Genomic DNA, 27,024 nt, shown 5'->3' with positions numbered 1-27,024 from the left:
TTTGTGAGACTTTTACGTACACTGAATGTAGCTCTCTGACCTTGTTTATCATGTACAATGATTGAAGCAAGACTCCTACACAAGTAATGTGACCAATACAGATTGTTGTAATGAACATCAGGATACTGGTGAATTGGTTAAAACTCAAGACCCATATTGCATACGCTTTTACCTTCCATCAACATTTATGTGATTCAAGTTTTAGAGTCACCAGAGATTTTGTGTACAGAATATAAAAACCCTTTAAGAACCCTGTTTTACAGAGAGCAACTCTGAAAAATCATGTTATTTAAAGGTGTCTTGACTGGGAATTCTCATTGTGCCTGTGTACGTGCAGGTCAATGTTTAGATCTGTGCACATGGATAAGCCACTGAGCAAGAAAGGGGCATCAGTGTTTGGATTTCAGTGTGAGCAAAGGGTTTGTCCTCAGTTCAGAACATTGTTTTATCCCATAATGCTGCTAACACTGGGACATACACTCTGAAACTGTCCTAGGGAATGGTATGAAGAACATAGTTTTGAGTTCCATGTGTTCACTGTTCATTTAAGCAGCACTTTTAAAATAATTGCATCATTCTTCTCATCTAAAAAAACAACCAACCAGACAAAAAAACAGGAACAATTTTCTCATGACTTATTGTCCTCAGCATTTACTTCTCTATAAAACCTTAGGAAAAATGTTGGAATTTCCTCTTGCTGTTAAATATAAAAGCTTCAAGGTTCCTTTGAAAAAGACAACAGATGGGCTCAGTTTAGAGCACAAAATTACTGCCTTTACTGTTACAGGAATCAATACAATGCTAGTAACACTGACAGGGCAGTTACATAGTAGGACTAATACATGGTTATTGTGTCAAATAGGCTAATTTAGCAGCTTATCCTAAAACTTAATGAACCATTTGCTATTATATTTTTGTTTACCTTGTTATTTTAGTAATTCCATTCATAAAATTTTGCAGAAAATCAAAGTTAAATTCTGAAGTTTTGGCTAAAGACACCCGTGAATCCACCATTAGCATTTGACTACAGGCTACGATGTAAAAGGCAAAGCAAAAATGGTATTTGTCTTGATATCTCTTGTCTTCTTTTCTCTTTCTCTTTCACATCCTGCCCTTTGAACTTCAGGGCTGTTTTTGGTGCAATATGTAAAATTTGTGCAAATGAGACACATCAGATCTGTTGGGCACTTCTACCATTAAAAAAAAAAAAAAGCACTCCAATTTTGCAACACATGGAAGGGAATGAAAGCTAGCATTAGCATTCAGACACTTCAGTTGCCAATTACTAGAAGGTAAATGGACATACAATCATTAAGCAAAAAATAAAAAAAAAAATAAAAAAATTGAACACTAGCAATGAATTTGGTAAATTTTGAGGACATTATAATTAATCACCTTGACTTGTTCATGAATTATAACTTGCTCTGCACTTGGCTACAATTAGTTTGATTTAGTGCTTATCAGTGAATGAAGTTATTCAATTCTGCTTATCTATCAGAAGTGATTTGCACAACACAAACTCAAATATCAGATGTTCATCTCTTTCAGTTCATTTCTCCCATCCAGCTTTTTATGAGTCACTGAGTTATTTCTAAATCCCAAACACATTTGGGTGACTAGCTTACTTAAAAAACAATTGTAGAAGGAGGGATATGTATTGGATTATTAAATTGATGACTGTAAATCTAAGTTTCTATAAAAGCCTTCTTTATAATTTATTTATGCACGACTTTCTCTGATCATCACTGAAGGGCTGGTATTGACCTGCTACTGAAAGGTCCTCTTAGTCTCTCTTGCCATAGAACTTTTCTGAAGGCCTCAAAATGGTTTGACTATTAATGAATCAAGAATGTATTTCTCATAAGGAAATTAGTTCTTACCTAACATGAACAGTTAATGTCATGAACAGAGCAACTCAAAATGCCATTGTTTTGCTGAAAGGATTTTGAAGCTGAGATTTCCTTTTGGTTTTCATTTGCTTTCTTTGCTGACAGGAGGGTAAAATAGGGAAGGGAAAGGTGTTTAAACAAAGCAAAAATAGGTCTGTTAAAGGCATATGAACCATTGCTTTGGAGGAAGAAAACTACTTTCAACGGGAAAATATATAACAGGTTAAAGAAGATCAGCTGTAAGGGAAAACGAGCTATCACATGTACCTCGGGATGGGGGGAATAGATAGCATCAGCACAGAAGGGTCTCTTCAGTCTTCTGGTGAAACCCTAACTGGGCTTGTCAAACTTGACCTCACAAAATAAAGCTACACAGGATGCTTTCTGTCCACACAGTTATAGCACACACAGAATGTGTTGGTGATTAGTATAAAACTGAACTGTATGTGAACGCAGCTTGTGCCACCAGTCTTTTTACTGATAAACCTCTTTGTGTTTGATGTAGACAAGCTGGTGCTAGAAGTCTTTTTTCCTTCATCCTAGGCAAATTCAGGGGAAGAAAATCCAATGCCACATCTGTAAGACCTGCCCAAAAAATCAAGACAGTTTGTCAAAAGAATTTGCCTCATCAGACTTCTGGATTTAAAAAAAGAGGCTGGCACGATCTTCATGACGTGAAAGTGAGTGTGCGTGAGATTGGCAAGAAGAATCAAATCCTTTTGCAGTCTGGGAGCAGAAACCAGTGCAAGTGGGCAAATCATCCTTACTCCTAACATAACATCAGAATGGCTGAACCAGGCCAGAGCAGCGCAAGGATATTTCACATCTGGTAGCACACCCTTTGGTGCTGGGAGCACAGGGGCTTCCTTCAGCTTTCATGTAACTGACTGAGTTCACACAATCCCCTGCAACCCAGCCCTGAGAGGTAGCCAGGACAGAAAAACCTGTTGGTAAGCAAGCTGGGGAGCCACTGCAACCCTGGGGAAGCAGGGCTGCCCCAGGAGACCTCAGGATTCAAAGGCAAGAGTCAAGCAGGAAGCTGAAAAGCAAACTTGCTTTACCACATTCTTCCCCACTGATAGCACTAGGAATTGCACTGGCTGGGATTATTTTGCCTTGCCTCTGCTCTGCATGACTCACTACTCATTTCTTTCCTGTAGGGTTAGGTAGGACATAACGAAAAGCTGAGCCAAATATGAAAACTCTTAAATTTGGCATATGCCTGTGTAAACTGAAGATTGTATTTAAAAAGCACATGGTGAGTTTCTTGCTCTGTCAAAAGCTACAGACCTCTCATAGGACATTCTTGAGGTGAGTATTGGCTCCAAAATGGCTCTGAACTCCTCTCACTACCAGTCACATCTTCTCCCACCTCACCTGGGAATAAATACCTCATTTTGACAGGTTGCAGCGCTTGTTATTTTAAAGCTTTCCTTTTCTTCTGGCAACTGCTCTACTTCCTCATCTCTTTTCCTTTCCTTTTTCATTCATTTTTAATAGCAGAGATATTGAACTACTAAGAAACTGTATTTTCAATTTCTCTTTGGTATAAACTCTAGTGCTTGTGGGACACAGGTGCCATTCTAGCTGTACTTTGACTCTGCATTTGCTTCTGTTAGCATCCACAATAATTGCCAATAAACTGCAGTTTCAAGCAGTGGCATTTTTTTAGATTGTGGCAGCAAGAACACAAATATTTTTGCTCTGTATGTTTCTGTCATCCAAGACAGGTATTTGGAGCGTTCTTCCCCAATGCCAAGAGAAGGCAATAAGTCTGTCTGTTCAAAAATTCAAACACTGAAGGGGGGGGGGAGAAAGCAGAGTGAAAAAAGAGTGGACAACTTTGAATTCTAAAATAAATTTAGAGTTTCAAAGAGATAGTGAATTATACAAAACAACCACTTTTTTCTTACTTCACTGAAGAAAGACCAGGTACAGGCCACAAAAAGTACATTGCTAAAATGTCTAAAATGTTACTGTGGAAAGAAAAACAGAAACTCCAGTGTCCATATTAAGTGATTTCTTTATTCAAATAGATTCACCCTTGCAAAAGAAAAACAAAAGAAAACCAAGAAACCACCACCCACTTACTGGAATGTACAAGACTGCTGAACTCTCAACATCCTTTTATCATTTTCTGTGTTCTGCTAGCCAAAGGCCACAGGCCTCTACAAGGACAGAGCAAACTAAGTAGAAAAACTCCATGGGAAGGTACGAGCCAGGAGCTGAGGGTGCTCCAGAACAGCCACTCCCTCACTGACTGGGGTACAGCCCCACTGTGTCTGCAAACAGCAGGTGGAGATGGTGCAGGCAACAGAGTCCATCCACAGCCCCAGATGTGGCAAGTGATGAACCAGGTCCAGGGTCCTTCCAGCAAGTCCAGTCAGGAGCAGCAGCAGGAGACATAGCCGGAGACAAGCCTACAGAACAGTTTCAAGGTCCATGCAGCACAAGTACCCTTGCAGACACCGCTCCAGACAAGACGGAGGTAGCTCTGGACAACTATTGGTGCCCTCAGAGCCTTGACGAAGTACTGCTTACAAACAACACACATTAGTACAATGTACCCATATTTGTTTAACAAAGTGCTGGTGGTCTGAAAAGCCTTGTTACTGGCAGCCCTGCTGTTTCTGTATTCTGGCCTATTTACTACCGCTGTTTGAGTTTTTTGGCAACTTGTGTTTCTTTCTGATAATGTGAAATAATTTGAACGAGTATGAAGCTATTAATAAAAAGGAAAAGCAAGCCAGCCAACCATATAAGTAAAAAAGTGTTATAACCTCTAAACTCCAGAAAGTATGCAGGAGCAAGCCACAGGCCTTGTCCAACAAACCACAGAAAGAGCAGCAGCACACTGCGATGCCATGACATCTTAATATTAGGTAGTATAAGGGGCAAAAGGCAGAGATACCAGACAAAATACTGGGATGTGCATACTTTGTTAAAACTGACAAAAATGGCAGTGTGTAGGAAACAACAGAAAGCAAGGTCTCTGTAAAACGCTAAGGACACAACCAGGAGCAGGAGCAGCTGGGGCAGGAAAGCTGCGAGCCCAAGGGCAAAACTCCACTTGCTCTCTGCAGTTAAGTACAACATGTAGAAATAGGGAGAGAAGTTGTGACGGATATCCCTCCTGGTCAGGTGGTACAGGTAGGCATGCTCCAAAAACTCCCAGCCATACAGGTGATAAAAGGCAACGGTCAAGGCGGCCAGCACAGCTCCAGTGACCGTTCCAAAAAGCAGCACGTCACGGTTCAGCATCTTTACCACCAGCTGCTGGAGGCACCCCATGGTCCTAAATTTTGCTAGTTTGTCACACCCCGCACCCGCTGCCCGTTCCCCGCTGCACCGCTTGCCCAGCAGGTGCAGCGCGATGGGCAGCGCGTATGTCAGTGGGTATATCTTGAGGTGCACGGCCAGCCCGTAGCACGCGGCGGCCCTCCCCACGCTGCCCTCCTGCAGCAGGTGCAGGGTGGCCAGCACCAGGAGCGCCACCAGGGCCTCCGCGTTGCCGCGGCTGGACACGGCCATGGGCAGCGGGTTGAAGAGCCAGGCGGCGGCGCAGCACCCGCAGGCCTGCCCGGCGGGCACCCCCCGGCCCCGCAGCGCCCGGTAGGCCACGCCGGCGGCTGCCAGGTCTCCGGCCACGAAGAGCAGCTTCCCGAACACCTCGGCGAGGTACACGTTGGGCGTCAGCAGCCAGGCCAGCAGCGGCGTGTAGCGGTAGGTGGCCCGCCCGTAGGGCGACCGCCCCTGGGTCACCAGCCGCGCCGCGTCCGTGAACACCCGGTAGTCGACGTCGGTGTAGCGCAGCCGCATGGCGCCGTCCTGGTGCAGGCCGTACAGCACCAGGCCCAGCCGCCACAGCAGCGCCGCGGACAGCGCCGTCCCCAGCCCCGGCCCCTGCCGTCCCTCCGCCATGGCGGCGCTCCGGGGCCGCGGAGTTTCCGCCGATGCGCGGCTACGGGAGGCGGCGCCGACCGTTGCCTGGCGGCCGTTGGGCGGCCGCGCGTGCGTAGTGTGGAGCTCAAGCCGTCGCTCTGGCTGAGGCGGGGCGGGGCGAGCCCGCTCTGCGCAGGACGGGGTTGTGGCAGCCGCTGAGGGTAGGGAGTCGCTCGGCTGCCTGGAGCCCTGTGGGCAGGGGGGGAGCGTAGCCAATGTTAGTTAGGAAAGAGAAAGAAGGGAAAATAAAGTCAGTTATTTACCTTCTGCTAATGGCTGTGTTGTGCCTAGGTGTACAGGGTCCCTCTAAAACACCTAGGTGAGCTTCCTTCCACGCGTTTCTCATTTACATCAGAAACAATACCACACGAGTCAGAACCTAGAAAGACGTACTTACAACAAAGAAATTCCTCTGTGTTTTGGACTTTATTGCATATTTTAAAAATCACTTTCCTGACTAGATCTTTGCCCTATATTTTCTCACATTTGATCTGTGGCTGACTGGAAAATGTGTTTACTGCTTTTCAGTTTTTTTTTTTTTTTTTTCTCCTCAGAGACACTTTATTCATCCAAAAATGTGCATTTGTTTAACAGTTAATTAAAGTGCCCTCTTTTTGCTGAATGGTTACACCTGGGAACACTTCTGGAGCTGCAGGGCTCTTGGCTCACACCCCTCACAGAAACTAATCTCGTTTCCCTGTTTTAGGGCCGATCATCGGAAAACCAGCAGCAGATTTTTCATATTTGGCACAGAAATCCTGGAGGGTGTCCTGACTCATAGTCTATTCAGGTGACAAGATATTTCTGTTTGTATTCACACACTTAATCACTTTTTTTTTTTCTTTGTAAGACCGTTTTGCCTTGCACAATGTTGCAAAAGCATATAGGCTGAGGTGTCTGGTGGGAGAAACATACTGACTGACTTGGAGAATCAATATTTCTCTCTCTGCAGAGTTCACCACATATTTCCATTATTACATATTAAATTTGACACTTTGAATAGGAAACACCAAGAGATTTCTCCAGTAACTTCCCATATGCCCTCATTAAGTCCTAAAACTGGTGGTTAGGGTACTTCTAGCATGGGGCGTGAGGTTAGTTGTTGCTCCTTTATAAATAATTGCTTACTCACTACTGCTCTTCTACTTCAGTACAGGAAAGACTGGTAACATTTTATCTCCTTTCTCATTTTATAGATCTTGTGCCATAATGACTGGGTTATGTCAACTTATCCTTTTCCTGTGGAAATCTAGGAAATGACAGAAATCATTTACAGAATCACTGGGACTGAAATCCCTTGATACTGTGTGGAACTACAAGTCTAAGAAAAGGTGTGTCTGTAGATACTCATTTCTAAGTTTTAGTTTCAGGAAGATTATTGTTCACAAAGAACACTTCTTGCCATCTCCCTGTTTTCTCCCTGGATTGTTTATGATTCTTCTGTTACTTCTTTTAAAGAAGTGTGTTTTATTAGTTCAGATACTACGAGGAAGCTCTCTGTTATCAGAAGAGAATTCATTGCAGTTCATTTGCTGATGTGTCTAAGTTAAATCATACTGTTTAAATAATACTAGCCTAATAAATAAACATCCATTTGCAGGTCACTCAGATGCTTTTTTGTATGCTTCTGACAGTCTGTTTTCAGAAAAATATTTTATTCTTCTCTGAAGTTAGTAGAAGTTGTGAGGCTGTCCCTCGTGACTGTTTATCTGGATTTTAAAGAAGAAAATGTAGGTAACGTGTTCTAAAGTTAATAAAATAGTAAAACTACCTTAGCTATTGTTGTATATAATATGGCTGTATGACATTGCCCAAGCTGGAAAAAGAATTGGTATTCCTTATCAATAATTTAACATCTTGAAAATAAGCTTGAAGCTCTTCAGAGAATTAAGGTCTGACTCAAAAAAGTGTTTGGCTTCAGATTTGATACCAGCTTGCTTAACCTGATTTGTCACGTACTGTAGACTCTAATGCAGGAAGGAGGGCTGTCTTATTAAAGTTGTAAATCTGTTGTTCCTGTAAAATGCTGCTTTTATTTATACAAACCACGAGGAGACACTTTTAGAAAATGCTAGGGGATAAAAACTGATAGAACCTCTGGGACTGAAGCTGATTGATTCTCGTGCACAGAAAGATAGAAACAGTATGAAGAAAAATGTGGAGTCAAGCATTGTCATGTATAAAATATGAACTAAATAGAAATACATACATGCATATATAATTACCTATTTAGTTCATATATATATGCACATATAGAAACATTTTCTTTTTTCCATCACCCCTTGTTCATTTTGTTTACACATTCTCAAAGGTGGTACCATCAGATATTTTATAAACTAGAGTTACATCTATATGTGCATCTGTTGCATGTACATGAGAGGAGATGATAAACTTGATCTCAAATGTTACTTTTCACATTTTCATCTTTTGTGGTAGAGACTACTTCAGCAACACTGGGATCAGTTCTCCAGAAACTACCTCAAAGACCCTGTTGTCATTTGAAATTTACATTTCAGTGAGACTGTGAAACTTGGGCCTTGTTTTGCAAGATGCCTTATTGCTCAATAGAAGTTTTTATCACCTGGAAAACAAGGTACAGCTGTGGGTGACAGAGAGAGTGAGAATCTGGTTCCTGGTCAGTAAGGAGCAGTCATCACACTTGGTTGTGTACTTGCCTATCAGTGGTTTACTATTCACACTATGGTAGAAGGTTAGTTTTGGGGAAGGATAAGCTGATGCTGATTTCATTTACTAAACAAAGATGTTAAAAACTAGATCTGATGGATATGATAAGACTAAATATTGGTGGGATTGAAAGGTTAATCTTGAGAAGTTGGAGGAGAATAAGGAGGCTACTGAAGTGATGTGAATAAGTCAACAAAGAATTCAAGGGTGAGTCTGGCAGCTTTGAAGTAACGTAAGGGAGTCATGCTGGTTGGTGGCAGTGCAAGGAAACAGAGAACAAGTGTTGGGTTGCACTTTGCTGAGAGCCTTGCTAAGTTTGAGGTGGCCTGGAAGGCTGACCAAAGTTAAATACCTGAAAAGTTCCGGAGGAAAGAACAGTAAGGGGCTTCACCTGAAGAAAGCAGTCAGAGGATCCTTTCACATACTGTATTTCAGCTCATTCTACTGAGATTTTGGGTGAGGCACTTCTCATGCAGGTCTCTTCTACAATTATCTGATGTTAATGGTTAACCATACTTTTACTTTTACTACATACCAAGATTTTATTGTTGAGTTAATAGTTCAAATTTGATCGTAAAGACCAATAACAATATTTATGGACTGTCTAATTGTATGTGTATTGCAACCTAAGTGTGTATGTGTATAAGGTCATAGGGAAGCTGGGTATTTAAGGTATATAGGGAGGAAGATCTTGGACAGTAGCTGATACGTCATCTTCAGAATTCTGAAAGGGAGGCTACTGTGCTGTGATTTACTAGGTTCTCTTTCAGTTTTCTTGATTTTTGAACTGAGAATATTTCCTTAGTTGAGGAGTACTCCAGTGTAATATATTTATCAACTCACAATACATTATTGTTAAGGTGATTAGTTTCTTGCAGCACATAACATTTGATAGAAAAAGCAAGTAACGTGCTAGATATTTTGGGCTTGATAAAATAAATTGGTTTTGCAAACATAATTGATGCCTTTCAAATATTTCTGTTGTGTTGAACTTCAGGTATTATTGGCAAAAAGAAGGTATGGCTAAGATTATGTAATGATGTGTTCACTTCTGCTTTAATACTGGAATGAATAATACAGTAGTTTTTGCAAAAATAAGATGAAAAACATTAGATCTCTTCATAGAAAAAAATCAAATACAAGGTCACCACATTTTGCCTAAGCTTTTTCTGTTAATGTATTTACTTAATGCTGCTGGAAAAAATCTATACCCTTATTTACATGTTATGCTAAAAATGTGGCTAGCCAGAGAATGTGATCTGACTTGTAAAGGATTTTTTTTCACCGCATTATGGTTTTGCGCAATGTGCTCTAAGTGGCGTTTGCAGAGTTGTGCTTGCAGTGGTTATGTCGATTGTATACTAGAGGACTAGGTTAAATGCTAGCACTTCAGGAAAAATAAATACGTGATAAAAATTAGTTTGTGGGAAGACCTTATAAAAAATTACTATTTCAGAAAAAGAGACTGCCACTGAGAAAACATGTGGCAGGTTTGTCAGCAAGAGTAAGTCTACTGAAGTATGATGCTGGCCTAGGGAGAGATTCCAAAAAATATGACCCATTTTGATTTAAGGCTGAAGTGTTGCTGAAGTGTGAAATAGTAAAAAAGAGTTATCTGCTTCTACGCTGGGCAATGCCCAGTTTGCTCACTGCCTAACTTGAAATGCCAACATAAATGCTTAAGCACTTCTAAATTTACTGCTATTGCACTAGCAGGCAGGCAGAGCAGTGGATTAGGATTCCAGAGGTGGGAATGTATAATGAAGAAATGAGTTGAAGTTCTGCTTTTTGCCTATTTACTCCAGCTAACAAAATGATGCATAGAGAGAACAGGTGAGAGCCCAAGGAGGAGAGAAACCAGGGTCAAATGACAAGTTAAGGATTTAGGAGATACTTGGGAGATGGACAGTTTCTGGCACAAGACTGCTGATTCTGACCATTGCGTAGAGCACAGTGACACACCCAGAAACTGTTGGTTTCTAACACCTGCAAAAGGTTAAACCTAATTGTGCTGGGCATTGTTTTGTGCCAGTTTTTGAAGGGTAAGTGAAACGATGGGTGTTAAGAACTGGTGAAGTCTCTGTTAGATGGTTTTATATACTTGTATATAGATGATTTTATATACATGTATATGTGTATGTATGTAGTGTTAATATATTAACAATGCATATTTGCAATACATACACATATAAAACATTTGTTATATATATATGTGTGTGTGTATGCACACATGCTTAAGGAGTATGCATGCTTAAGGAGTAATAGTCTTGTCTTTCTGAGTGTCTGTATTTTGAATCCTTTTAGGTACCTCTGTATCTCTGTCTGAAATGTGCAGTAGCGGAGCTTGAGAATGTGAGATGTATGGGATCCAGCCTCTGTTCAAGCAATAATGTTTGTGACCCTTTATAAGTGAGGAAATTAGATTTTGTATCTCAGCATCTGAGATGCCCTCGGCTGAAGAGCCGTTACCCATCAGTGCAGCCAGCTATAACTGTCCTGGGAAACATTGTGTATTTTGAGTTTATAACCATTTAATTCAATGTTTTTCAGTTCTTCAGAGGAAGAAAAGAGATCAAACTTTGAATGCATCTGTTTCACTCTTCTCATACAATTCTTCTTTTATCAAATATAAGGGATAGCCTGAAGTTATAGGAGGAAAAATGTCTCTTGACCACCAACTTCTGCATCAGTGAGACCTTTGCTAAGACCCAGTTCCCGAGGTCATATTGAAATAGATGAAAAAGGCACAAAACCGTATTTTGGTCCTCTGGTCTTATTTTTTAGGTTGACAAGTAAACATCAAATATAGAAAGAAAATCAAGCTCTGCTACTAAGTTTGTTATTCTTCTGACACTGCTTTCAGAACAGATGAGACAGACATGAAAAGGCAAGAGAGGTGATCATCGATAATTTGTTTGGGAATAGATCTGGATGATTTCTTAGACTCAGTGGCTGAAGTAATAAACAAGCTCTTTAAGTGCAGAATTCTGGGCTGTAATTCAGATGTTACAGGAGCTGTGGTTGAGGCGAGAACATCAATATCATCCTTTGAAACAGCACATGCTAGCACTGGAATGCAAACCAAGTACTTTCACGGGTAGCTTAAATACGGACACTTGGAAACGACCTTTTCTAGCTTGTGTGACAACTGGACTCAGTGGGACCCAAGAACATACGAGTTTTGATCAAACCTTTTCTTGAGGAAGAAAGTCATAGCTTCTCTTAGTCTTTCCCTTCCCCTCCTTGGATTTTGTTTTCTAGTTAAGTTACTGTTTGTGCTGCTGCTTCCCCTTCAGTAGGGGAATTCTACTTTACCCGACAGCCTATTTTCATAAAGTTAGTGGGAATTTAATCTCTGAGTATTGCTCAGTATTAGGCTAGTGCATTAGAGGTGGGGAGACGATCCCAGATTGTACAGTCTTATTATGCCCAAAGCACACGGAAACAGTTCTGATGAACAAGGTTTTTAATATCTGTCAGAGGGCTGTAACCTGCCATGAAGGAAGAATTACGGGTGGGAGAAGAATGATGGGTGGAAACCTCTCACCTGATGGTTTGATCCAAAACACTTTTTTTTCTTACTTTATTAGAGGAAGATAAAAATTGTTTGTGCAATTACATTCAGTAATCAGTGGAAATTCTGCATGGAGACTTGCTGGAGAAGTAGATCTCAAGTGCTCCTGCAAGTTTTGGGAGAAAGCTGACTGACTCTATTCTGTTAGTGCTCCTGCGAGACAAAGGACTGCAGCAGGAATTCAAAACACCAGGGAAGAAATGTTACCCTGAGCATCTCTCCTAAGTGTCCTGGTCAGAAATTACCCCTTCTTCCAGAAGGTGCTAATGTCCAGCCATGTTACACAGAGCTGTTGAATACCAGGATTTGCTGTTCTATGGCTATGTTCATATTTGCAGTTGCTCATTGAGGTAGGAACAAATAATTCTACTTACAGATGTAGTTTCAAACTAAACTGCACAGTGTTGGCTGAGATGAAGTGTAGGGATAATCCTCACCCCAAGTATTTCTCATACTTCTGTGCATCAAATGGAATTCCAAGGATATGCTGGCACTTTTTTCCCCAGTAGATAAAGAGGTGAGTTTTAAGTCTTTACCATAGATAAAGTACTTATCTTATGTCTCACTAAAAGGTTTCTAAAATTACTTAATAAAGTCTATGATGTGGTTTCCTGCTCTTGTCTGTGGTCAAAACTAATCGATGTATCAGATAAGCTAATATCTTAATTTCCTTTATGTTGTGTGACCAAAAAAAAACCTTATGAAGAGCTGCCTTTCCTTCTCAACAGTAAACATCTTAATGTTCTTCTGGCAATAATCCTGACAGCATTGTTGCACCTAATTTCAACGCTGGGTACGAACACTGAGGGGGAAAAAAAGTCTCTTAGCATTTTATCTTTCATGTTTCCCGATATCATTTTGCTCTGGTCACAGTGAAAACAAAGGGAAGATGGGGCATAGTTCAGAAAGGGCATGGGATCAGCGGAGGGACGTACTTCCCTGTGAATGATTTTAGCTTTCTTGGGGAAATCTCACAGTGCTTGGGTGAGGGGTTCTTGTCCTACTACCTAGGGTTTTTATGCTGACCTGTCTAGGAGAGCTGTTCGCAGAAATAAAAAAGATGACTGAAGCTGGATGTTATGAGAAAGTTTTAAAGAAATTCAGGCCTGTAAACACTGTATTGGACAATATATATGAGCAAAACTAGATAGCTTTTGGGTTATTATGGGGCTTCTTATTACCCCATGGTGCAGCCTAAGTATTTTCCCAGCTGTGGCTGTTCTGCTGATTAGAAGCAGCTGTTACAGTGCCTACCTGCTAGGGCTAACTCTGCAGGAAGGGCTCCAGGGCTCCTGTTTATCAGGGAGCTGCAAAAAGTAATAGTGTGCGTGTTCATGGAGAATGTGGAAGTGGCAGAAGAGAAGAGGGAATAATTCTGTGGTGTTTGGTTTTCTGTTCTTGAGTGGGGAAGTGCAGATGGGGCTTCCTAGCTCCTGCTTGCGTGGAAGGAAGTAACAGCCTGAGGGTGAGAGGAGCAGGTGTTAAGGAGCTTTACTCTTGTGGAAACACGGGTAATAATTCAGACTTTCCCAAAGCTTGTTTTGAACTTTGCTTCCAAGCTATATCTACCTGAGTAGGAAATGTCTGGGTGGGGGGAAAAAAAAATAATCTTATCTTGGCTTTGCTTATAAAAGACTGCTCTGGATAATGGTTGGTAGTGCTAGCTGGGTATACAGTGTGTGAGGAAAATATGTAAATTAACATTACTTGGAATTCCACGTCCAAAAGATTTACAAAAAACAAGTGTTCTCTGATGCATGAAACTTCAGATACTCCCTCTGGTAAGGGAATGAAGTGTTCTTTTAGCTACCTGCAGTACTTTTGGCCTTGAATAATAAAGGGCTTCCCTGTCTTATGGCATGAATGTTTTGCAGGTGATTAAATAACTTGTTAAATATCTTCTGAAATTAAGCAGTGTATTACTGCTACTGTTACTAAACACTTTTTCCCATCTCTTTTCTAGGGATGGCATAACCTTCTAAATACTTTTGGGTAAATAATCCTCAATTTTCCAAAAAGGTTTTAAATGCTTTTTATAGGAAAATATGCACATGTATTTTTTATTTTATTTTTTAAGTTAGTCATGTAGATGTCCCTGAGTAGTAATTCCTTTTGTGGTATCCTGTTCTGTTGTGCATAGTGGCTAAGGTGCTGTTGTACTCGGTACTATGCAACTATAAGCTAGAGACTTGTCATAGAGACTTAGATGTAGAGACTGTATCCTTCCATAGTTGTATGTGGAAATTCACTTTTTTTGGTGACTAAATAGTATTTTCCATCTCCTGAATACATAGCTGTGCTTGACTCAAATGCTCTCTGACAGTTATTTGGGTGGATTAGTTGCTTATGAACACTTTCTGTCTGAGCACTACCTCTTGGCATATTACAGACTCAGAAGGCAATACTTATACAGAGTATAATTACATGGTAGCAGAGTTTATATGGTTAAATATCTTCTTTGGTGCTGTCTTTGGCAGTTACAGTTCTGTCTCTACCTCTTTCACCTCCTTGTTATATAAGATGACATTATTTGTAAACTTATGTACATGTCTCTTAACTCAGTCTTCTGAGTTTGTTGATCGTAAGTGACATCTGTGACATCAATCTGTCAGTTTTCTCCCATTTGGTAGAGTGTGCACTCCCTCACATGCACGCTTGAGGACGCTGTATGGCCCTTATGCAGGTGACACCTGGATCAAAAGGTAAAGGCAGACTCCATTGTTACGAACGCTTGGTGTTTTGGTGGTAAAAATCCTAATGTAGGAAGGTAAAACCATAGTGGTGAATTCAGGCAAGCTGTGTTCATAGTTGTCAAACAATTCATGTGTCATGTTCTATGTCTGCAGTCTATGATGTAACTAGCAACAGGCATGTCACTTGTTTCAGTACTGTTTAGCTTTCTTCATTCTGATTATTGTTGAATTTCAATATTTGTCTTTGCTGACTGCCACATTGCTGATTTTGACAGGTTGTTGCCAGATTTTGAGTCTACTGATGTAAACTTTGCATGTGTGTAAGCAGATATTCAACCAATGATTATCCTGTGTCAGAGCAGATCCTGCTTTGTTTGTGTATAGTAAGAGATTAGGAAAGACTGCCTTTTGAGAGAAAGAGGACAGCTATATCTGATTTTTAGTTCATGAATCTTTCAAAGAGCTGATTGTACTAAAAATACAGCACAAAAATATCCCCCAGACAAGGTGTACCTTAGGTTGAAATATTGATTCAATGAAAACTAAAGTAGGTTTCCTTATTTAGACTACTTTGTACAAACTGTAAGGTAATTATTTCTGTAAAAAACAAACAAACAAAAAAACAAAACAAAAACAAAAAAAAAACAAAAACAAGTCAGCAGTTGACACCAAGGAGCTATGCTATTTTAGGATGATAGAAATCTTCAGAGTTCCCTGAACAGCCTAGACAGGAATGGTGCAAAATTATCATTGTGTTGAACTGTGTGCCATACTTCTACAAAATATATGAATTATTTGCTGTGGATCTTACTTTTAAATGCTTAGCTGCAAAGGACTTTCTGGAATAAACTCAGAAAAATGTATTTTCTGAGAATCAGAAGAAACGCTTTTCTACTTCCATATAAATCGCTTTGTAGTCATTTTTTATATAGCACAAAATAGAAGCAGTTGAAAAATTAAACTGCATCGGTGACCCTGTGGACTTCTTCAGGAGGACTGCTATGTCAGGTTTTAATTCTTGCTAAAATGTTTGTCAGTATCTTTAAAAGATGCAACAGTTCTTTATGTGAAATAGCTAGAAAAATCCAGAACATTGTTTCTGGTTTTATTTTGCTTTTGTTGAGTTGCTGGCTGCTTTACAATTGATGTATAAAGACAGTTTTCCTTTCTGAGAGCCAGGTTGTCCATAGAATTGTCTAGAAAAAAACTGAGCAGCACTTGTCCAGGGAATATGGCTGCAATCTTCCCTTAGCACGATCAACACCAGAAAGATTCATTTATTCAGTATCCCCTTTGATGTTCCTCTGAATTTGAAACTTCAGTCTTCTATGAAGTGAGAGTACCTCAAGTGAAAAGAGATACCATGTTGAGATTTAAGTTCCACATATATCCTTTGATGTCCTATGAAGGCAAAAAGATCAAGTTCTTGTGTGTTTTCTAATGGAAATAAATCAGCCTTTCTACCTGACCCCTTGGAGAACTCTTAAGAGCTTCACAAATGCATGACAGGAAGTAATCTTTAAGCTTAAGTCCAAACCATTTCATCTGTTTCTCCTTATACTTCACAGAATTGCCATAGTTATGGCTTTGCATGTGGGAATCACAACAGCCTCGTGCATTTCTGTGAGAATGCTTTTAAAAAAAGAAAACTAAATCAGATATCATATAAGCTAGTGAAATTTCTAATAGGTAATTCTAATCTAGGTTTTTGGATTTAATTTGTAAGGCAAATATTAACACATTCTGTTTCTCCAACTTTAGGTCCTTACAAACGTGACCTGGTGAAACAAAAGCTAAAAGAAATTTCTATCACTAGAGTGATCAAAATTGACAGGTTTTTGTTGGCCTTTAAAGCTGAGGGGAGCATAGCAAGTTTTCCTAGATATTCTTCAAAACAAACCTTTTATTAATGTTGGAATCATGGCAGCCCTCTCTGTGGGTTGAGCAATACTCTGTCACTGAGGTTTTGACTTCCGTGGAGATATTTGAAAAAATAACAGATACTGCCATCAGAATGGGAGTCATGGTACAGGTGGATAAGCATGAAGCTTGAGCGTTTTAAGCACTGTTATTCTACCCTGCTAAGAACAGGTTCACTCCCTTACTGTTTTTTGTGGGCCTGGGATATCTGTCCTCATTATAGATCTCACTGCTCTGGAGAGAGAGGTGGGTAGGAAAGAGAGCTGCTGAAAAGAGATACCTGCAGGTGGTGGTGAAGCTTAGTATTTTGCAGGGTTATGTTTCATGCTTGTAATAGTGGTTGGTACCAAGAGGATCGGACACCATGTGGATTTGTCAGGTGGCTTGAGAAAAAACATTGCACTGTATATGCAAGTAGGAACGTGCTTACAGTAGCATCTGTAATAGTCCTAGGAGCAGGTCTATACGTGTGTTCTCACTTGGTCTTCAGGGTGCTGTCTTGGGATTAACAAAAAACAAGGGAGAAGATAACAGAATAAGCCATTTCATATCAAATGTTTTTATATCCAAGTTTTGAACTGAAATGTGTTCTGTTTCTTCAAATTTATTTATTTATTTTTTTTAATATTACTGTATTTGGGCTTAATTTATTTAAAGTGGGTTGTGCATGTGATAGATTTCCTCACTAGAGCATTCTTGTCCACTTCTGATTTTTCTAGATATCATAGAATCCTAGAATGGTTTGGGTTGGAAGGGACCTTAAAGACCATCAAATTCCAATCCCCTTTGCCATGGGCAAGAACACCTCCCACCAGACCAGGTTGCCCAAAGCCCCATCCAGCCTGGCCTTGAACACCTCCAGGGTTTGGGATGAAGAAATCCAGGGATTGTAGTGATAGGACAAGGAATAATGGCTTTAAACTGAAACAAAGTAGATTTAGATTCGATACAAGGAAGAAATTCTTTACTCTGAGAGTGATGAGGCACTGGAATAGGTTGCCCAGAGAAGAGGTGGATGCCCCGTCACTGTAAGCATTCAAGGCCAGGTTGGATGGGGCATTGAGCAATCTGGTCTGGTGGGAGGTGTCTCTGCTTCTGTCAGGGAGGTTGGAACCAGGTGATCTTTAAGGTACTTTCCAACACAAATCATTCCATGATTCTGTAAAATACAATCAGTACATTTGTGTGAGATGTTTACTTTGAGATATATATTTGTATGGGGGAGCACAATCCTCTGTTGTACAATGAAAGCACACCCAGTAAGCTGGCTCTGAAGAGTTCTTTATTTTCTAAAGGTAAATGCTCTAAAAGTAAATGTATGTTGGTGAAGGGAAAGAAGGATGAATTTACAGAAGTCAAATGTGAGCAATTATGTGAGGCAAAATGTTGATTATCAATCTACCCAACAGTTTCTGATTGCATTGATTTTATTTTTTTTTTAAACTGCTCTGTGTACGTCATAACCTATCTTTGATTACATATCAGCATACGTGGTGATGATGTTACTGTAAATCTCTGGAAGTCCAATGAACAATTATGACATGAATTACTCAGTTTTTCCATAGTGCTTTTTGCTTAAATGCAGAGGCATATTAAGTGGAAGGAAATCCAATTAAACTTGGCAGGCAGTTGCTGGTTTAAATTTGTTCAAAGGAAAGGAATGAAAAGAAAATTCAAAAACTAGTCTTCAGTAATGTTAGAAGTCTTTCCTATTTCTCTAAAGTTAGCGTAAAAAGACTTTGGGACAGCATTAACAATTCCATGTGAGAATCAGTTTGATTTGAATGTTTTTGAAGATTGTTTCCAAAAGGCTTGGATGAGTCTGTTTGAAGGTGATACTGAGTTAAAGATTAATAGCAATAAAGAGGGAAACACAGAGTGGTGGTAGGGGAAAATGTCTTATGGGCTAGAATTACTAGCTTTTAGAGGTTAATTTGTAACAATTTTATGAAATGTTGAGTTTCATGGACTACTAAACTTTGTTTGCAAATTTTAAGCCTTCATTCTTTCCGCCTTTGCAGAATACCTCTAAAAGTTCAAATCTATATAGGTGAAGAAATGCTTAAAAAAAAAAAAAAAAAACTTTTTTTTTTTCTTTTGGTTCATCAGCACAGTATGGTTCAGCACAGTAATATTTTTGTTTTCTTTTTAGAACAAGATAACAAAGTGTATCAAGGTTTTGGGTGTGTGGATAGTCTCTAACGATGCTTAAGTCAATAGTGCAGAACTGTACCAGATGACCTTATGAAGATTTGAGAAGTGACTTGCTTTCAGCATACTCTTGCTGTAGGAATGGCCTAGAAATATTTATAAAGTATAGAACTGAAAGAAAGTGGCCTGTGTTCATCCTATGTAATCTTAGCTTTCTAAAAGTTTGACATCTAGCCCAAGCTGTTAAGCTCCATCTCTCTAGGTTCCCTCTTTAATTAATGGAAACAGGTTGGAACCTCCAGGTAGCTGGAACAGATAAGTCCACCAAAATGTGACAGAGGGAAAAAGGTAGGTGACAGAAATGCTTTGTTTCTTTGCTCTCCTGAGCTCTTACAGTGAATCATTAGGTGTGAAAAATCCCTTCCTTGTATCTTGCAGGACATGGTATTGATAATTCTGTTCCACTAACATGTAAGATCGCAGTACCTATCACCTCTCTTTCTTACTGCATTTAAAATGTATTTATAGGTAGCGTGGATGTTTTTAGTAACAAATCTCACTGAAATCAGGAATGCCACTTTATAAATTAGATCTTAGCTGTGATCTGTAATCTTAGCTGAAAGACAGTAATGAAATCATAATAAAAAAGGCAACTCTAATTTCTGTGGCAAATCTCATGTAGAATGGTAGAGGCATGTAAAGAATTATATGCAGGAGTAGTAGGAGGAAGGATGTAGCAATTGCTTATTGTCTTTTACAGAACCATTCCTGAACTAACAGTGTTCAGCTTATGAAGTAATAGTATGAACTAAATTTACTCCTTTATGAAAACTGAGTCTAAAGAGAAAAAGATCTTAACACAAGCTTAGCGTGCTGTTAGGTTCTGTTCCAAAGTTTTACTTCCTGAAAGCCTTGTGTTTTAGGTGTTTTACTTAGGAAGAACAAAATGTTGGTATGCATTTCTAGCTTAGTCTGGTATTCCTCATTGAATACCCAATGTTTTCTCTTCCATCCCCCAACCCACTTTTTTTTTTTCTTATTTAAAATTAATTTAATTTTGTGGCTAGTTCTGAATATGTGTAGAGAAGGTACAAGTAATCCTTAACCAGTACATCATTTGATATTAGGTCCCAGCCAAAATTTTTGAATAGCAAAGTCTGTCTGATGTGTTTTGACTGTGTGTGTGAGTACCTCTAAGACTTTTTGAGACTTTGTTTTAATTTTTACTTCAATGATATATTGTGGTATATAATAGAACAGCTTTTCCTGTTCAGAGAGGGAAGGTAGCTTTTGCCTGTATTTTACTATTAACTTTCTTTCCTGCCTCATGATGGAAAGTTTCTTAGAAGGCAGCTTCCCTCTCTTCACTCAGTTGACCAAAATTAGCTGTGGTTAAATTGGAATGTTTAGTTTTGTTGTGGATCTTGGATGCTAATGTGTATGAGATGAAGAAATGCTGACCTGTAATCATGAATATTAACATTGCAGACACTTATAATGCTAAATGACTGTCTCAGCAGCTGAAATCAAATATTTTTTTTCCAATATTTGTCCTTGCTTGAAGCAATAGCCTTCTTCCCTCCTCCTCCCTGCCCCCCCCCCCCCCCCAAAAAAAAAAGGGGGGGGGGGGCAAAATACCCCCACAACCAAGCCAAACAACAAATCCAAAAATAATGAGGATGATGAATTTGTAAATATCTAAGTGTTTCAAAATTCAGGGAGGGTTTACATGGGCTTTTTAAAGATGTCTACACACAATTTCTTCAGACTGGAGTGGAAGCTAAGTATCCAGGCTCCTTTTTTTTTTTTTTTTTTTTTTTTTTTTGGAAATTCACATAGAAACTTAGCTGTACCTTTGGAACAGCTTTCACTGTTATTTTTTTTGTGGCAGTTGGGGGTAGAGACATTTTTTTGGGGACTTGAACCAAATATCTCTTCATTTGAACACTGTACAGTACAGAAATTTTACGTGAGCTGAATATCTAAATTGGAGAAGAGATTTTTAAAAATTGTTTTCCAAATCTATGTCATTGACTTCATATGCAAAGCTAATTCTGCCGATACCTTCAATTAAACTTACGTGACTTTACGGTTTCTGTCCATCTGTGGAAGTATTTTGCTCCCATTTAGTTCAAGCATGTTTATTGCTTTCTCTATTCTCCATGTCATCTTGTCTGCACCCATTTATGCCAGGTTTCAGCAGCTTTAAATGGAAATGTTGAAATTCAAAACTAGTAAGATGCTAGCTTTCTTAATTAACGTATTTTGGGGAGGGGTGAGTGCGGTGGAGAGGCATGGGGGTTTGTGGTACAATTTTTGTCAATTCCATGAAGAAGTTATTTCTTCTTCCTCAGCTACTTTGCTTTGTTTTATTCCCTTATTCATTTTTTCCTGTCTTTCATCCTTTCCAGCTTGTGAGATGGGAAATGTGAGATACCATCCTCCACCAAAATACTCTGGAAGGGCTTGTAGGAGTCTGTAACTGGCTGAAGACATTGCTTTTCATCTCAGACAATTCAGGGATGTTGAAAGTCACCCTTCTGTCTGTCTTGTTCTTAGACTTGTCATATTTTTTCCATCTGCTTAAATTGATTGTACAGCTGAGAAAGGTACCTTTTGTGGACAAGTGACTCCAGAATTACTCAGCAGCCTAAATAGGTATATGTCCTCCTTCAGATCCATGCGCAATCTGTCTCTCTGCCTACGCACCAGCTCTCACTGTCCTTCTAGCTTCTTTCCATGTTCCAGTGTCTACTGCCTTTTATTCTCAGTTCATGTCCTTTTGTTAAGAGCAGAGGGTTTTAGTATTGCTTTTCACTTAAAACTCCCCCATGTTTGAGTTGGCCTTTCCAGGAGGAAAGTCTTTCTTTGCTCTTCATACGAATCTGTTCCTCTTCATCTCTTGTAGTATCTTCATATGAAGTGCAGTTTCCTTCTCCCAAAGAGACAGTGGTTCAAAATGTAGAATATCTGACCTCCAACTTGACTTATAACTGTACAAAACAATGAAAGTAGGGAAAGGCTCGATTGTGACACCCTTCATCTTGGTGAAGACTTCAGCAAAATTCAGCCTAGAAACAGCACCTTCAATGGAAATAAATTTAGCCCAAGAGTTTTAAGCTACTTCAACAGTATTTAAGAGAAATGTTAGCCACCTTTAATTGGTGATGTCACCTTTATAGCCTTGTCGTATGCTTTCTCAAGCATGCACATAATTATGCTTATTGTTGCATGTTTTACTTTGGCAAATGAATTTTGTCCTTAGCATGCTGTAAAAGTTGGGAGGTTTGCCAGCACATTAGATTTTAACCAAAACAGCACTGTGAATTCATGGAAAAGAGAAATTGTAGCATGGGACAAATAATTCCTGCAGCAAGAACAAACAAGAACTAATTTTACAAGACATTGAGCATGTATGCTTTGAGAGCCAAGGCCTTCTCACCATGACAGCGCTTGCCATACAATCAGTAGGAGGGATACCTGCCTAAATTTGGCAATGAGATACAGTATCTGTGCTAAACACATTATTTTAAGTTTATAGCCCTTTCCCTTGTGATTTTTCAGTACTGGATGTGTTATTTTCACAAACTGTTCAAGTTTAGCTTTTTTTCTCCCCCTATCTTTTTTAAGGCAGTGGGAAGGGTTCACACATCTTTAACGCATCTTTGGTATGATAGTCTGAAAATAATTCTAAGTAAAGAAGAATATTCACAGTAACTACAACGAATAAAGTAGCTGTTATCTTAAACTTTGTTACTTTTTTACTGATACTTCACAAGATATGGTATAACTGTCTCTCAGGGAGAACTCAGAAAAAGTTGAGCAAGCAGTCTTTTTTTCAAAAGACCTTCCTTATAGGACCACTTTTTCAGGCAACCCCATGTGAAGTGATTATGTCTGTCATTTTGCACTAGCTGAAATAGGGATGGGGGATGGAAAGATAATCAATTTAGGCCTTAAGACTATATCTTTGTTAGGAAACTTGGCAGGGCTGGGAGATGTGTTTCAGCACTGTCCAGTGATTTCACATTCAGTGAATTTCCTGGAATGTTTTTCACGTATGGTAATTATCACTCTGACAATGCCTTAACGTGGATAGCGTAGGCTTGTGACCACTTCATGTAAGCAGCAGGGAAGAAGTTCCTGCCTTGTTCTGAGGGAAGGCAGGTTAGCCATATGGATGCAAACTGCTGTGCCATGCTTTCTCACAGTAAGAGAGACCCATAGACCCATGTGTTTCCCATAGAAACACAATTCCACAGCCCAGTAAGACAAGAACTTGGTTTTAGCAGTGAGCTGTAAAAGAATGCAATTATGACAAATTTAGATCGTTTTCGACAACTGAAGCCTCAGTCGTAGCATCTCAGAGGAGATGGCTGGTACTTGGAGTCTGTAACAGTATCTAAATGCTGTAGGAAACAAATACGATTGGAGTCTGGGTTCTCCCATAATAATAATAATAAAATAGGCTTTTTTATAAATTAAAAAAAGCTAAGTGGTCTGCAAATAGAGAACGGAATGTTGTCTGCAGCATTTGAATAAAGCACAACATAGTCAATGGCAATTGTGCCTGAAGTTGCTGAATCACAGAATCGTCTAGGTTGGAAGAGACCTCCAAGATCACCTAGTCCAACCTCTGACCTAACACTAACAAGTCCTCCACTAAACCATATCATGAAACTCTATATCTAAATGTCTTTTAAAGTCCGCAGATCTGGTCCGCAGATCTTGTCCCCAGGAAAGCGTCTGGATGAAGGCAGTGTGACTTAACACACAAGACGGGGAACATTTTGCAGGAACTTTAAAAGTCAGGTTGCCACCGACGACCTAATTCCTAAGCAAGGTGTCTTACGGGGACCAATCTGGTCCCCAGATCTGGTCCCCAGGAAAACATCTGGATGAAGGCAGTGTGACTTAGCACACAAGACGGGGAATATTTTGGGGGAAACTTTTCAAGTCAGTTCGCCACCGACGACCTAATTCCTAAGCAAGGTGTCTTATGGGGACCGAGTTTGATGGTGCCCAGCATATCCTAAGCCACAGCTGGGATCTCAAGCTGTCATCTCAGCTAGACTGGCTCCTAACTTTGGAAGTATGCAGAAGAATGTTAAACCATGCGTTCTACCCTTTTTCGCCCTAATGTCTAATCTGTGGTGGTTTGCAAAAGAGTTTTTGTCCTGGCAGGAATACCTTATAGTAGTTTTGTGGCAATGCAATGTATTTCTGGGAGTTGTCTTGCCCTTTTATATATCTGCAACCTGCTCCCTTCATTGAGAGGAGACATTAGGAAGTCTGAAGCTACAAATCTCTTATGCAGAATATGAGCCACACAAAGTAATGGTAGCTGTTCGTCTTGGAGGGGGTACGTTTGAATCCAAAACTCATCTTTAGGACCGAAGCAAGACACTAAGCTCCTTATGTTAACAGGAACGTCAGTTTGTCCGCCTGGAACGCGATTCAACAGAGCAGTCAACCATTTCTTTAGCTTTGAAGATGCTGAAATGGACCCTGGGTTAAAAAGAACCAGTTCCCAGCCTGTCTCTAAAAAGAGTTGCTTAGGGCTAAAATCTGAGTCTCCTTTCTGTTACATGAAGGTCCGGAGAGACTCATCCTCCCTTCTCAGTTGAGTTTGGTGCTGCCTAGTCTTAAGATTTTCAGTACTCAGTAGTGTACCTCAGACTGTCATATTTTGAGAGGGATTGCACTCCCCTTAAATAATATGGGGATCCCATTTTTCTGTTTCAGGGGGGAATGGTGTAAGGCTATCTTGCTACTTCAAATTCAGTGATGCTACCTGAGTTTCCATTAATTCACTTTCAAGGATTCAACCAATTTAAAGCTTTTCAACAATGACAATTATTTGAAAACATTCCTACGGGTTTATTTTCTTCATTTACACTTGTTTGCTATCTCCATCTTATTCAAAGCAGACAGGACTGGTTTGCTTCTCACTTTTCTGGAAACTTGCACTAGGAACCATTGTTAGAATCAGAATCCTGATCTAAGAGCATGATGAAAAATGTTGCACTCCAAGTTGGAAATTGGAGGGGAAAATGTTCATGTATACATCAGAATTGCACTCAAACAGCTGATTACACCTTTTCTTACACCTTAACAGATGCTTACACCTTTTGAGGGAGAAGTTTAAACCTGAGAAGCAACAGGTAGTTTCTACGTTTCCCTTGGGGATAGCATCCTCTTCTGTAGTTTGCTTCTATACAAACAGTTCAAAATTTTAAAGTCATTTCGTCAGTCATACAACCAAGCAACCTTGCATGGCATTGCATGTTTTCCCCCAGACAGATCAAGCCCTGAATGCAAGACCAGACAAGTAAATAATGCCAACATGTACAACTAACTTGTAAATACCTTACTTTGTGGCAGTTTTTTTGGCACTTTGTGGGCCTTAACTGTACTTCAGTGAGAAGAATGTCTTCTGGTGTGAACTGAAATTATACCTCTATGCCACAATGGCCACAATGCCTTTTTTTTTCTTGGGGGGGGGAGGGGGAGGGGGAGTGGAGGGCATAATTCCTTGTGGACACCTGAAGGAGTTGCAAAATAATAAAAATCCGGTGAAGGAAAAGTTCCTTCTCTTAATTTTTGTTGTTTTTTTTCCATACGGTCTTAAAAGGAAGGTCACATTTTCTGGCCTTTGGCAGATTGTAAGCATGCTGGAATGCTTCACATTACGTAGACCACATTTGTCTGAAATGGTAATATCATACCTATAGTCTGTTTCAGGCTCAAAAGCAGCCTATGCCTCAGGTACTGTTTTATGCCTTTGCTTTTGTTACTACATCCTTGTAAGTCTTCAAAAGGGAAATGAAATTATCCTATACAGAAGAAACACCATCCAGAGGAAACTTCAGCTGTTAGGGCCTGAATTTTGACTGAAACCAAAGGCAGGTATCTTACTGACTTGAGGAAAGGGGCTTTAATCTATCCTGGTTTGTTTACTAATGAAGGAGCATGAAAGAGACACATGTCCTTGCCTCTGAATCACAGAATCATTTAGGTTGGAAGAGACCTCCAAGATCACCTAGTCCAACCTCTGACCTAACACTAACAAGTCCTCCACTAAACCATATCCCTAAGCTCTACATCTAAATGTCTTTTAAAGACCTCCAGGGATGGTGATTGAACCACTTCCCTGGGCAGCCTATTCCAATGCCTAACAACCCTTTCAGTAAAGACGTTCTTCCTAATATCCAACCTAAACCTCCCCTGGCGCAACTTCAGCCTATTCCCCCTCGTCCTGTCACCAGACACGTGGGAGAACAGACCAACCCCCACCTCGCTACAGCCTCCTTTAAGGTAACTGTGGAGAGCGATGAGGTCGCCCCTGAGCCTCCTCTTCTCCAGACTGAACAATCCCAGCTCCCTCAGCCGCTCCTCGTAACACTTGTTCTCCAGACCCCTCACCAGCTTGGTCGCCCTTCTCTGGACTCGCTCGAACACCTCCATGTCCTTCTTGTAGCGAGGGGCCCAAAACTGAACACAGTACTCGAGGTGCAGCCTCACCAGAGCCAAGTACAGGGGGACAATCACTTCCCTAGCCCTGCTGGCCACACTGTTTCTTATGCAAGCCAGGATGCTGTTGGCCTTCTTGGCCACCTGAGCACACTGCTGGCTCATATTCAGCCGACTATCAACCAATACTCCCAGGTCCTTCTCTGCCAGGCAGCTTTCTAACCACTCATCTCACAGCCTGTAGCGCTGCTTGGCGTTGTTGTGCCCCAGGTGCAGGACCCGGCACTTGGCCTTGTTGAACCTCATACAGTTGACCTCAGCCCATCGGTCCAGCCTATCCAGATCCTCCTGCAGAGCCTTCCTACCCTTAAGCAGATCGACACACGCACCTAACTTGGTGTCATCTGCAAACTTACTGAGGGTGCACTCGATCCCCTCATCCAGATCATCAATAAAGATATTAAAGAGAACTGGCCCCAGTACTGAGCCCTGGGGGACTCCACTAGTGACCGGCCTCCACCTGGATTTAACTCCATTTGCCACAACTCTTTGGGCCCGGCTACCCAGCCAGTTTCTAACCCAACGAAGCGTACGCCAGTCCAAGCCAAGAGCAGCCAGTTTCTTGAGGAGAATGCTGTGGGAAATGGTGTCAAAAGCCTTACTGAAGTCAAGGCAGACCACATCCACAGCCCTTCCC

General features: G+C 40.4%; 2 protein-coding genes across 2 annotated transcripts in view; one reads left to right on the top strand and one right to left on the bottom strand.

Annotated features, from left to right (window-relative positions):
* Positions 1-3,900: 3,900 nt before the first annotated feature.
* Positions 3,901-5,905, bottom strand: PIGM (phosphatidylinositol glycan anchor biosynthesis class M). The gene has a single exon (XM_035558522.2). The coding sequence runs from the start codon at positions 5,808-5,810 to the stop codon at positions 4,539-4,541; it is 1,272 nt and encodes a 423-aa protein (XP_035414415.1). The 5' UTR covers positions 5,811-5,905; the 3' UTR covers positions 3,901-4,538.
* Positions 5,906-5,963: 58 nt separating this feature from the next.
* Positions 5,964-27,024, top strand: part of RGS7 (regulator of G protein signaling 7) — a 308,925-nt gene continuing 287,864 nt past the window's right edge. Inside the window, exons 1-3 of the mRNA XM_035558119.2 lie at positions 5,964-6,150; positions 6,538-6,621; positions 7,028-7,162. The gene's annotated coding sequence lies outside the window, so the exon portion shown is untranslated. The remainder of the gene's footprint in view (positions 6,151-6,537; positions 6,622-7,027; positions 7,163-27,024) is intronic.

The sequence above is a fragment of the Cygnus atratus genome, chromosome 3 (assembly GCF_013377495.2).
Source record: "Cygnus atratus isolate AKBS03 ecotype Queensland, Australia chromosome 3, CAtr_DNAZoo_HiC_assembly, whole genome shotgun sequence".
In the NCBI taxonomy this organism is placed as follows: Eukaryota; Metazoa; Chordata; class Aves; order Anseriformes; family Anatidae; genus Cygnus; species Cygnus atratus.
This window is presented reverse-complemented; position numbering and strand designations above follow the sequence as displayed.

Coding starts and splice junctions, on each gene's coding strand:
- PIGM (XM_035558522.2), bottom strand. CDS start 5,810: ATGGCGGAGGGACGGCAGGGGCCGGGGCTGGGGACGGCGCTGTCCGCG.